At 45.1% G+C, this 13,591-nt stretch overlaps 1 protein-coding gene across 2 annotated transcripts; it reads right to left on the reverse strand.

Moving 5' to 3' along the window:
• On the reverse strand, positions 11,464-12,374 carry GTSF1L (gametocyte specific factor 1 like). 2 transcript variants are annotated; one of them, XM_005688568.2, is made up of 2 exons: positions 11,731-12,015; positions 11,545-11,655 (listed from the first exon to the last, which is right to left on the reverse strand). In XM_005688568.2, exons 1-2 carry the CDS (start codon positions 12,013-12,015, stop codon positions 11,545-11,547), a joined length of 396 nt encoding a protein of 131 aa, XP_005688625.2. The 2 variants fall into 2 exon arrangements, with proteins under 2 accessions (XP_005688624.2, XP_005688625.2); XM_005688567.3 differs by having other exon boundaries at positions 11,464-12,374.

Here is a 13,591-nt window from a genome sequence, read left to right on the forward strand (position 1 = left end):
CAAAGAGTTGGACACAACTGAGCGACTTCACTTTGACTTTTCACTTTAATGCATTGGAGAAGGGAATGGCAAGCTACTCCAGTATTCTTGCCTAGAGAATCCCAGGGATGGGGGAGCCTGGTGGGCTGCCGTCTATGGGGTTGCACAGAATCAGACATGACTGAAACGACTTGGCAGCAGCAGCAAGCGTCTCAAGGCTCCGTGGTCTCTTGGCTGTTGGGTGGGGTTGGGGGAAGGTAGGACAGTGGTGGGCCTTTGCTGTAGGTGGCTGGACTGGCCTGTGATGAGCCCCACCTCCAGATCAGGCTGGTAAAGCAGGAGTGAGCATCAGCTGGGTCTAGCCTGGCCACAGTGGTCCTAACTTCCCAAGGCTGTGGTAGCAGTTCCAGCCCGGGCTCGGGCCCTCCCTCGTCATGGCCCAGCACACAGACTGTGGCCCTTGGCTTGTAAGCTGGGAAGAGTCCTGGGCTGGGTAGACGAGGGGCAGGTCCCAGATCTGAGAGGTCTAAAATGAGCGATGTTTCCGGCAGCGGGATCCCTTGGATGGGGCCTTTGGCCGTCCCTGGCGGCTGGGATCCCAGTTCATCACAGAACAGCCTGTTGAGGGCAGGCTGGTATCCAGGACCTGCTTCAGTGCTTCTGGTTCCCCAGGGAGACAAAGGCAGGTCGTCTTGCCTGGGGTCACCATCCTCTAAAGAGGAGTACTGGGAGTTACCAGGGTTCAAGTCCGATTGACGGTCTCCATTGAGGCTGCTCACTGTCACCCAGTCAGTACTGGCAGCCTTCCTCAGGTGGCCCCCATGTGCTCACACATAGTCGAGCCTGGCTTGAATCTGACCTGCTGCACCTGGTCCCTGTTTTGAGACCTGGGACCGGCCTTCACTCTTCCCACCTGCTTCCCACAATCTCGCATGGCCAAGCTGGACACCAGCCAGTGCAGTGGCTGGGCCGTGCCTGCTTTCCACGCCGTCTGCGACTTTGCTGCTTTCTTGGCTTGGGTCACCAAATTCTTTCCCCTGGTGACCTGCGGGACCCAAGCGCTGTCACTGACTGCCCCAAGCAGGCTGCTGGCTTTGATGGCGACCTGCCCTGCGGTGAGGTGAAGGTGGGGGTGTCTTTATCTCTACTGTGACTGGAACACCCATAGCAGACCCGGCGTGCCTTGGGACAATTTGCACACTGTTTACCCCACTCCAGGCGCATCACGGGGGGAATGGAGGTGGTGCCAGTGGTAAAGAACCCACCTGCTAGTGCAGGGGATGTAAGAGGCGCAGGTTTGACCCCCGAGTCAGGAAGATCCTCTGGAGGAGGGCATGGCAACCCACTCTAGTATTCTTTCCTGGAGAATCTTATGGACAGAAGAGGCTGGCGGGCTATGGTCCATTGGGTCACAGAGTCAGGACACAACCGAAGTGACAACACGCACGCACAGGTTCATCAGAAGCTCCCGGGGGGCGTTTCACAGTGGCCTGGCCTGCAACCTGTCAGGGGCTTCTGCCCAGCGCCCCCTCCCCGCAGTCCTACTCACCCACTCTGGCTTATCCTGAGGTTCTTCCCTGTCCCCTGAAGGTGGCCAGAGTTAACTGCAGACCTGTTAGCTTGCCCAGGAGTTGTTTGCTCTGCATTAAATACACATGGAGTTTTCACAGGAGTCTTTTCAACTCCTCCCACCACCCCCTGGTGAGGCATGGTTCTGCTGCTTAGCAAAAAAAAAAGTACCCCCACCCTGGGTCTTAGGTCTTACCAAGGGCAGACAAATCTATACACAACATGCTGGAGGCAATAGGGGCTTTGAAGAAAAATAGTAGGGGAGTGATAGCATGGGGGCTGGGCTGTCTGCTGCGAGGTAGGGGTAGGATTGAGACGTGTGTCCAATGTGTAGACGGGGAGGAAAGAGCCCACTCGGGAATGGGGGTATTGGGTGCCGCTGAAAGGAGGCTGAGGGCCCTGCTCGAAGTTTGACCATTGAGGTTTGGCTCACAGTGCTCCAGCGAGGCCTGCGGCTTTGGGGATCTTGACTAGTCCAGCTGATGCAGAGCCTGGTGTTTTCCAAGCTGGAGTAACAAGCCAGGAAGGAACAAGTCTGCAGAGGCCGAGCTGCTAATCTATAGTCCCAGAAGTGGGAATGTTGGAAGTATGGTATTCTTATTTTTTCCTATTTTGAAATGTTTGTTCTAATTAGGTTTTTGGTCTAGGTTAGTAACACTTTTGCATCGATGATGCAACTCTATCGCCACCTGGTGGCCATTGATGTGTTTGTGGCAGCAGGCAAAGTGCGCCCATAGGTAAGTCCTTGAAGCATTTTTCTCACTTTTCAGACCTCTTCTTCAACATCCACCTCAAGCAGTTGTCTGGCCTTTGCTGGAACACTCCCACTGATGAGGAGATGTGACTCTATTACTCAACAGCCAGTTCCATGGTGGACAGCAGTTGTGAAGAAAATGATTCTTTATCCAGAGAAAAAAATTTCTCCCTTGTAATACCAAAGCAGCAGGAAAGCTGATTGGGGAACTTCCTTGGTGGTCCAGTGGCTAAGACTCTGTGCTCCCAATGCCGGGGGGCTGCGGACTCCATCTTTGGTCAAGAAACAACCCCATAGGCCACAACTAAGAGCTTGCATGCCATAACTAAATATCCCACATGCAGCCAAGTAAATTAATTCTTTTAAAAAAGAAAGAAAAGTGATTGGTGGGGAAATCAGGTTCTCAGAACAGGTAATTGATAGGCCGTATTAGCTTGGGACTGAGATTGTCTGAATAAGCCAGTTTGTCAGCAGATCCCAGTGTGAGTCACTTCTATATTTTCCAGTGATCACCAAAACTCTGACGAACAATGATGGCAGTGATTTAACTCCATGCAGATGACACCACCCTTATGGCAGAAAGTGAAGAGGAACTAAAAAGCCTCTTGATCAAAGTGAAAGAGGAGAGTGAAAAAGTTGGCTTAAAGCTCAACATTCAGAAAACTGCCAGGAGCCAGCAAGGGAGATCCCACCCATGACAAGGTCATGCGGAGAGGCCTGATGGGCAAGGCGAGTCAGGCCTCAGGGGTTCCCCCTGGAATTTCCTGAGCATGTACCCCCAAAACCAGAGTCAGCCTGATTTTATTGTTCTGTGCTTTCCACTCTTCTGACACGCTCTGGAAAGAGTTAACTCAGGGCTTCTGTTAACAGCCTCCTGCAAAAGGAGTGTCTCAGCTCAAACCCCTCTGATGGCTCTCTAACTTGCCTGACAGTTAGAGACTTTTACAATTTTTGGGTTGTTTACAGCCCCCCAACCACAAGAGGCACAAAGCTTAAAGCATCTTAAGATACAGAGCCTTTTCTAAGAGCTAAAAATCATATTGGTGTTGGGTTTTCACTGTTGACTCAATGACTGCTGCCAGGCCTCCATATTCTTTATCTTTTAGACACCTGAAGGATATTAATCAATGTAATAAGGATATATAAATAGGAATGTAGTACTTTGATGTCAGCAACACTAGACTTTTGAGTTAATTACTTTTCTTTGTTATATATCACTGCACTCCTCTTGTGTCCTTGCTATGTAAGAATGTAACTTTATTCAGTGCTGAGAGTGGCACCAGACTTTGGGAAGATCAACACAAATAAGTCTTCTGGTTTGACAAACCCTTATCAGAAAAAAGGCTGTAAAATGTTAATTGGCCCTCTGGCTAGAAGATGATGTAAATCACCTAAGACTTGTGTATACAATTAGGTATGCAGAGAGAAAGCCTGGTCTCGATAAGAGTCAGGGCTGCTGACGCTGCATAACTTTATATTACCCATTGATCTCTATGTACAATCAAAAAGGTATAAAAGGCCTTTCTAGACAATAGAGGCCGGGCCAGTCCTGGGAAGACTGGTTCCCCTGTGTCTTACTCCTTTTCTGGCTGAATTCCCATGTGGGCCGTGGAGGCTCGCCATGTCTACTTACTTGCCCTGGCTTCTAAGATCCACGCGAGGGGGAGCCCAAGGTGGGGCACCCCCCGCTATTCAAGAGGACGCCAGTGGCCTAACATAGATGGTGCAAGCTCCTTGTCTGGAACTTTATTGGCTTTCCATGTAAACCAAGTTATTCAGCCTCTTTTATCCACTAAATTTTCCTACTATACTGTTTCTTCTTAATTTCTTTTATATTTCTAAATAAATAAGCTTTTCCTCGCCTACTCTGTCTCCCCTTCAAATTCTCTGGATCCACCGGAGCAGGACCCCAGCAGAAAGTGAAGATCATGGCATCTGGTCCCATCACTTCATGGGAAATAGATGGGGAAACAGTGGAAACAGTGTCAGACTTTATTTTTCTGGGCTCCAAAATCACTGCAGGTGGTGACTGCAGCCATGAAATTAAAAGACTCTTACTCCTTGGAAGAAAAGTTATGACCAACTTAGATAGCATATTCAAAAGCAGAGATATTACTTTGGCAACTAAGGTCCATCTAGTCAAGGCTATGGTTTTTCCAGTGGTCATATATGGATGTGAGAGTTGGACTGTGAAGAAGGCTAAGCACAAAGAATTGATGCTTTTGAACTGTGGTGTTGGAGAAGACTCTTGAGAGTCCCTTAGACTGCAAGGAGATCCAACCAGTCCATTCTGAAGGAGATCAACCCTGGGATTTCTTTGGAAGGAATGATGCTAAAGCTGAAACTCCAGTACTTTGGCCACCTCATGCGAAGAGTTGACTCACTGGAAAAGACTCTGATGCTGGGAGGGATTGGGGGCAGGAGGAGAAGGGGATGACAGAGGTTGAGATGGCTGGATGGCATCACTGACTCAATGGACGTGAGTCTGGGTGAACTCTGGGAGTTGGTGATGGACACGGAGGCCTGGCGTGCTGCGATTCATGGGGTAGCAAAGAGTCGGACATGACTGAGTGACTGAACTGAACTGAACTGAAGATGGATTTTATGTTTCCACCCTTGGCTGGATATGCTGGAAAGCAATTAAGTTGAATTTCTATATGAGTGGAAAAACGAATTTTTCACTGATACAGACCATGATCTCAGCTGCGCAGGATGAAGGTGTTTTACTTGTATATTAACTAGGGCTGATCTAGTTAATAGGTATTTAGGTTATAGTCCATGTTGAACGGGACAGTCTGACAAGGACAGGTGCAGACCCTGAGTCTCACCCCCGCAGAAAGGCATGGTTGGGGGATGTCCTTCTGAAAGTAGCAGGCTTGGTACCTGTTAGTTGCTAATTAATATCTCATCCTGCCATGATGTGATGTGGCGGAGAGAGAAGCCTAGGGAAGCTAGAACTAGAAGGGTAGGGAAGGCTTCATCATTTTTTAGTGTTAATTCTTAGCTTTATCCTCCTGTTGTCAAGGGAGCATAGTCCATGTAACTTTAAATCTTAGAAATTTGTTGATATTTACTTTTTTTGGTCAAGCATAGGATTGATTCTGTCACTGTTTCCTATGCATTGGGAAAAAAATGTGAGGTCTGCTAGAATGGGCAGCAGTGTTCTTTTTTTTTGGCTGCTCTTTTTTCTGTGGGCCTAGATTAGCCAACCCCCGAATGACACGTGATACGAATGTTGTTGAGACTTGCCTGGGGGTCCAGTGGCTAAGACTCCACGCTCCTAATGCAGGGGGCCCAGGTTCAATCCCTGGTCAGGGAACTGGATCCCACATGTGCAAAAAAGAGCCTGAATGCCGCAACTGAAAATCCCAAGGCCTGCAACTAAAACCCGCTGCAGCCAAATAAATGAATAATTCTCTTTTAGAAAAATAATGTTGTTTGAAGCCACTGACCGTTGGGATATTTTGTTAAACAGCATTAACGCAGCAATAACTAGCTCATAGAAAGTTCTGCTGAAGAACTCCGAGGAAAATGAACAATTCATGGTGGGCTCAACAAGGTGGAAGAGGAGCTTAGGAGACTCGGAACTTTGCGGAAATGAGTGGGAGGAAGGATTCTGGAATCCAGAGCTACTGTGAAGATGGCTTGAGTCTTGATTGTCACCCAGGACACCTGGCAAACCTTCCAGGGCTCTCCTGATAGCCATGGATAAAGCTCTGACTTTGCATCAGACAGACCCAGTTGTGAATCCCAGCTTGTCTCTGAGCCTTGGAGTCCTTGGCTATAAAATGGGAGAAGCCTTAACCTTCCAGAGTTGTTGAAGAAGTTGAATAGAAAACTGGCACACACTTGGGGGCTCAGAAGACACAGGCTCTTGCGGTGTTATCACAACATGCTTGTTCACTTCTCTCTTGTGCGCAAGAAGCCAGCAAAGGAGAAGCTGGTGTCCAAGTTTCAGTTGACTGTTCTGAGTGGAAGTTACTAGAAAGTGGTCGGGTCAGGACTTGAGCCCAGTCAAGGCCAGCACTTCAGTGGCCTGTTCCATATAACCCGTCTGTTTCGTAGCCAGGGAATCAGAGAGAAACAGTAGAGAAAGCATCTGCATTACGTTCAGTTTATCAGGACTTTTCACGGAAGTCCAACCTGCAGGACAATACACGGATCCCAAGTGAATAGCTGGATGAATTTTCACAAAGTGAACACACTTACCCAGGTCACACAGTACCCAGGTCACACAGTACCCAGGTCACACAGTACCCAGGTCAAGAAATAGACCATGACCAGCACCCCGGAAACCCCTCCTCCTCCCACCAAAGCAACTACCATCCTGACTTCACACATCATTGATTTATCTTGCTTTTTAAAAAAAGTTTGTATAAACTGAATTTCACTTTATGTAAGATTTACCTTGCTGACCGGGTAGTTACAGTCAGTTCATTCTCAGAACTGTATCATGTTCCATCATGGATTTTTCTATACTATACCCATTTCTCCTGAAGGACAGGTGGAATATTTGGGGACTGGCATTACAAATAGTAATATTCATTGAATATTGATAGTAATTAATAAGGTTTATTAATAGTAACATTCATTGAATATTTGTTGGAAGGACTGATGCTGAAGTTGAAGCTCCAATACTTTGGCCACCTGATGAGAAGAGCCAACACACTTGAAAAGACCCTGATGCTGGGAAAGATTAAAGGCAAAAGCAGAAGAGGGCAGCAGAGGGTGAGATGGTTGGATAGCATCACCAACTCAATGGACATGAACTTGAGCAAACTCCGGGAGACAGTGAAGAACAGGGAAGCCTGGTGTGCTGTAGACCATGGTATCACAGAGTCAGACACGACTTAGTGACTGAACAACATCATCACAAATAGTGCTGTTGAGAATGCTGTCCTCATCTTTTGGCAAACTCGTGTACACATTTCCAGTTTCTACAAAGTTAGGAGTGGAATTGCTGGGGATGGGTTCATTAGGCTACTCATCACTTACTAACTTTAAGAACCAAGGCAAATTATTTAGCTTCTCTAAGAGTCACTTTTCATATCTGTATATTGGAAACAAAAATACTTTCCCCTCAGGATTGTGGCTGGGGCTTAATATCTGCAAGGCAACTGGCCCCAAGGTAGCTCCCCCCTGGCCACTTTTCTTCCTCAGCTATGCTGAGTCCTTGTTGCCTCACACAGGCTTCTCTAGTTATGGTGTGTGGACTTGGCTGCCTCACTGCATGTGAGATCTTAATTCCCTGACCAGGGATCGAACCCACATTCCCTATAGTGAAAGGTGGATTCTTAACCACTGGACCACCAGGGAAATCTCTAGCTCCCCTTTCTTTTTTCCTTCCTCTGTTATGCCAGAACCGCCTCTGCCTGAGCATATGGCTTTTCATGCCAGGCTCCTCCTTTGCCAGGAATCCTCACCAGGAACTTTGGAAGTTCACCTGCTGCCCAGGGCTCCTGGGGGTGCCATTACCCCCAGCCCGTTCTCCTCTGTGGTCCAGTTGCTGGCACCCAGCCCGGCACTGGCTTGCTGTGCTCACTGTCACTGCCAACATGTGTTTTAATGATGGTCCCTGCTGGAGGCTGGCTTGCCGGGATGTCTCCCCTGGAGACAGGCCCAGCAGAGGTAAGGGATGAGGCGAAGACGGAAGAGTTGGCTGAGATGTAACTCTGGCGTTTAGAACAGGCAGTCCTCTCTTGCCTGGTCTTTCCTCTAGATTTCCAGCTAGGATGTTTTCTTAGGTTTCTGTATTTCTTTGTTCCTCCTGGAACATGAGTTGGGACGTGAGGGTCAGAGAGGATCAAGTGGGGAATCTGCCTAGAGGTGGATGCTGTCAAGACAGAGCTGACCTCTGTGTCATAGCAGCCTGGAGCCCTGTGTTGAGAAGGATTCCGAAGGTATTGTCCAGGCTCAGGAAAGAATGCCATGATCGATGGTTATGTCTGTTACGTGCATGGGACGTGGTGGAGGTGGTGGTGGTTTAGTCACTAAATCGTATCTGACTCTTTGTGAGCCCATGGACTTTAGCCCGCCAGGCTCCTCTGTCCATGGGCTTCTCCAGGCAAAAGTACTGGAGTGGGTTGCCATTTCCTTCTCCAGGGGATGGGAAGTGGTGGTGGCATGTATTTCTTACAATCTCTGTTAGTATTGATCAAAATGGATATATATTTGATTTAGAAATATAAATAGGATTTTAAAATAGGTAAGTTAAATCCCTTTACATTTATATGAATATCAATATATCTGGGTTAATTTCTGCCATTTAAATTTGTTTTCTCTTTACTATCTATATCTTTTTTCCTTTTTTTCCTTCATTGAATTTGTGAAGTTTCTGTAATATCCTGGTCTCTTTCTTCCTCTTGGTTGGTTTGTAACGTATAAAATTTGTTTTGGGGACTACATCAACAAAGGAAATGGCGACCCACTCCAGTGTTCTTGCCTGGAGAATCCCAGGGACGGGGGAGCCTGGTGGGCTGCCGTCTACGGGGTCGCACAGAGTCGGACACGACTGAAGCGACTTAGCAGCAGCAGCAAACATTTTTAATATACATATTTGCTATTCAGTGTTTCTTTCCTTCTGAACAGTGCCCTTTCGTAGCTTATTTTTATCATGTTAAATGCAACATTGATGATTTTTCTGAGTTGATTAATTTTGTTTATATATTTTATAAATTGACTTGCTCATCATTTTTTCCCTTACCACATGACATTTTCTCTTTGCTGCATACCTCCACCATTACCAGTACTAGCAGTTAACATTAATGCAGGGCTTCCTTTGTACCAGACACTGTCCTAGCGTTAACCCTGCGTGTGTGAAGTCCTAGGCCTCCACGACATCCTATGAGCTTATCATCTCTGCTCTGCGGATGAGCAAACCATCACAGAGGCAGGCAGAAGTTGGACATGACTGAGCGCCTAACACGACCACAACAAGGCAGCTGCCCAAGGTCGACGGGTAGAGACCTTGAATTGTGAGCACAAGTCCAGAATTGTGCTCATTGTGTTGCTCTTTGCTCTGTCTTTAAATTTTATTATTTTGAAATCATTTTAGATTTACAGAAAATTTGCATGGCTGGTACAAAGAGTTCCCCTGTACCCTCCAACCAGCTTTCCCCAATGTTAACATCTTGAAAGACCACGGTACACTCAATAAAATGAAAATTCACATCAGCAGAATGCTGTTAACTAAACTACAGACTTTAACTGTATTTCACCACGTTTCCACTAGTATCTTTTTCTGTTCCAGAAGCCAACCCAAAATACTATATTGCATTTAATGTGTGTGTATATACATCTCTTTATCTTATTATCTATTTTTATACAAACTTGAAATATTCATAATATATACTTAAAATAGTGCATATAAATATATTTACATATTTAAACTTTTAAATTAAAAATGTAATATGTAATATGCATTTATATGTAATATATAATATATAGTTTTTAAATTAAAAAATTGAAGTATAGTCAAATTCAATATTGTGTTAGTTTCTGTTGTAACAGCAAATTGCTGTTATATATATAGTATGTAATTATATTACTTACATTATTATATATTTATATTATTGTATATATTATGTATATTATTATAAGATATTGAATATCACTATTATATTTATATCACTTATATATGTATATTGCAAGATATCAAATATAGTTCCCTGCACTATTCAGTAGGACCTTATTGTCTACCTATTTTATATAAAGTGGTTTGTATCTGCTAATCCCAAGTCTCTAATTTATCCCTGCTACCTCAGAGAGGGCAGTTGACTTTGGCCTTCCCCTGTGGCTCAGTTGGTAAAGAATCTGCCTGCAATGTGGAAGACCTCCGTTTGATCCCTGGGTCGGGAAGACTCTCCTGGAGAAGGGAAAGGCTACCCACTTTAGTATTCTGGCCTGGAGAATTCCATGGACTGTATAGTCCATGGGGTTACAAAGAGTCAGACACGACTGAGCGACCTTCATTTCACCCACTAATATATCTATTTATAATATATTAAGTATATCATAAAATATATTTAAAGCTATTTTTATTATGGAAGTCTTCAGATTTATATATAATACATATTTTTAAAACTATCTTTATTAAAACATATAACATTTAATTTATATAAAATATATAAGATTGTATAATGTATTTATGTGAAAATATATTGTAAATATATTAAAATACATTTAAACTATTTTTATTGTTTAAGATTTCAAATTTATACAAAAATAGAGAATAATAAATAGTAAAATAATAAAAAATAGTAAAATAAACATTTAAATAAAAGTAGAGAGAATTAAAATTTATCCTTTACTCCCCTTCAAGAATAACTAACTCATGACCAATTTGTTTCATACGCCAAACCAACTTTTTTTTTCCTGATCTAGTTGACCTGAATTTCATAGATATATGACTTACATACCACTTTCTTATTTTACCTACTTCCTATGTGGCAATTCTCTAGTCCAAGTATTTTATTAACCATAGAGTTTCTAGGGTCAACACTGGGAACTTCTCTTTTTTTTCCAAGAATAAATCTTTACATAACACTTTGTATAAACAGTTGAAGGGGCCAGGGGTGGCAAAGTTACAAGTACTTAAAAAAAAAAACGGAAACAATTTAGCACCGTAGGTTAGGACACGTGGCCTGGGGACTGACTCATTTCTGTCCTTTGCATTTGGTCCTGTTCCCCTGGCCATGCCATTTCTTTTGTTTAAACCCCAATCTCCTAATTTACAAAGTGTGGATACTAAATCTACCTCATTGAATTCTTGTGAGGATACCGTTAAATAGTATATTTTAAAGCCATTTTAACATTGTGTAGTTTATGCACATTTAAAGCCTTGTACTTCCCTGGGGGTCCAGTGGTTACGAATCCGCCTGCCAGTGCAGGGGCTGCACATTCGATCCCTGGTCCCGGAAGATCCCACATGCCGCAGAGCAAACAAGCCAGTGCACAACAGCTGAAGCCCCCATGCCCAGAGCCTGTGCTCCACGAGAAAAGCCGCTGCAATGAGAAGGCTGGGCACAGCAATGAAAAGTAGCCCCGGCTCGCCGCAGCTAAAAAAAGCCCGTGTGCAGCAAGGAAGACCAAGTGCAGCCAAAAAATAAAATAAAATGAATCTGTTAGGTGGGTTAAAAACAAACAAAAAAAGCACCCCAGTGTAGTTTGCTTTGCATGCCTTTTATTCTGGTGAATTGCATCTCCCATCAGGCTTTAAGAGGCTTGTATCTTCTGCTGGCGGTTCACTCTCCCGGTCTGACGATTTCTAGGGGGGCAGTCAGGGATGGGGTGTGGTGGTCTGTCTCTGACTCTCTGGTGTCGCTTTCACAAACAAGCTTCTGGGGAATGAAAGACTTAAGGACAAACATGGGGTGGCAATTTGTGCTATCAACATTCCAGACATCGGGGTTGGGGAGACAGGAGGACACCGGAGAGGCGTCTCTGTTGCCCTTCTGCCCTGCATTTGGAAGGTTGACCTTCAGGGGACTCAGGCTGTCCTCTTCCTCCACTGTGCTTCTGTTGACACAGGCAGCCTCGTGCTCTTCCAGCTTCTTGATGGGGACCACGTGACAGGCGTTGTATTTGCAGCTGGCCATCTTTTTGGCTTTCTTGGGGTTCTTTCTCCGGCATGATGCCAGGTGGTACTGAAATCTGCTGAGTGGGATTCGGTGGTGAGGGTTGTAAGGGCAAATTTCTAAGGCTTCTGGCTCCATGGGAACTAGTTCTTGAAGCAGGGTAGCCTGCTGCCCGGAGTCACGATGAAATGCCCTTCATGGAAAAGGCCTTTGGTAAGAAGGATGGAGCAGTCCTCCGTGCCAGCGCTGCCCCTTGGAACTCTGGAGCTGCAGGTCTGAACAACTCGGGCTCCTATTCTTGGGACCACGAGTGATGGGTCGGAGGAGGGACAAGGGGCTGATAGGAGCAGCTGCAGAGACAACAGGCAGTCATCAAGTGGCATGTGAGACGGAAGGACCACACAAAGCAGATGCCAGAGCCCAAACCACAGTGGCCCCTCAGGGAGCTGAAGAAGGGATGTGCCTGCCAGCCAGCCCTTGCCTTTAACTCTCACTTATGTGAAGCTGCTGGGCAGCCGTGGACAGTCACAATGGGCATTGTGAGTCATCAGCCGAAGTCCTGTTGTCCTTTACTTTCAAGGCATGAGATGGGCTTGGGGAAAGCTGCCATTCACAACTACTGGTGACATGTCATCATTTACCTGTCTTTCTGTTTTGTTTTGTTTTTCAGTTGAAGTATATGTTAGTTTCTGGCTACAGCCAAGTGATCCAGCTATACACACACATATATTCTTTTTCATATTCCTTATCATTATGGTTTATTACAAGGTGATGAATATGGTTCCCTGTGCTGTAAAGTGGAACCTTGTTTATTTTACGTAGAATAGTTTGTTTTTGCTAATCCCAGACTCCTAATTTATCACTTACCTGTCTTTAAACTTCCATGTTTAATAGCATTTGTGATATATTTGGGTTTAAATCTACCATCTTCTTTTATGCTTGGTTCATTTTCTTCTATCTTCCTTTAAATAGACTTTTAAAAGCTCCATTTCTCTCACTAGTCTGTAAGTTACACAAGTGAAAACAATCAAAGCTAATTTATCAAGGCTTAAAGTTAATAAGTATTAGCTTCTTTCTGGATAATACAGACCTTTTTCTTCATTTACTTCCCTCGTGATTAATTATGTTTTGTTCCCTGTTTTTGTGTGTGTGTGGCAATACCACATGGCATGTGGGATCTTCCTTCCCTGACCAGAGACCAAAGCTGTGCCCCCTGCAGTGAAAGCACAGAGTCTTTAACCTCTGCACCACCAGGGAAGTCCCTGTATTTTAAGCCTAATTTTAAAAGTATTGCTATTATCAAAGTTTGATTACACTTGTGTTCACATTTATGTCTCTCTCCTTTTGCACCTCGACTCACTATGTGGGATCGCTTCGTTTCTGCTGGAAGTTTTCTCTTTTTAGAATTTCCTCTTGACACACTCTTCTGATTTCATTTGTCTGAAACCATCTTTATTTCACCCTTATTCTTTTTTACTTTTTTATTTTGACTCTGCTGGGTCTTTACTGCTGCAGGGGCTTTCTTCTAGTTGCAGAGAGCCGGGACCACGCTCTAGTTGCAGTGCGTGGGCATCTCACTGTGGTGGCTTCTCTTGTTGGGAAACACAGGCTCTAGGGTGCTCAGGCTTCAGTAGCTGCAGCTCCCGGGCTCCAGAGCACAGGCTCAGTAGTTGTGGTGCTTGGACTTAGTCGCTCCCCAGCATGTGGGATCTTC

This window comes from Capra hircus, chromosome 13 (genome assembly GCF_001704415.2).
Source record: "Capra hircus breed San Clemente chromosome 13, ASM170441v1, whole genome shotgun sequence".
NCBI classification, from domain to species: domain Eukaryota; kingdom Metazoa; phylum Chordata; class Mammalia; order Artiodactyla; family Bovidae; genus Capra; species Capra hircus.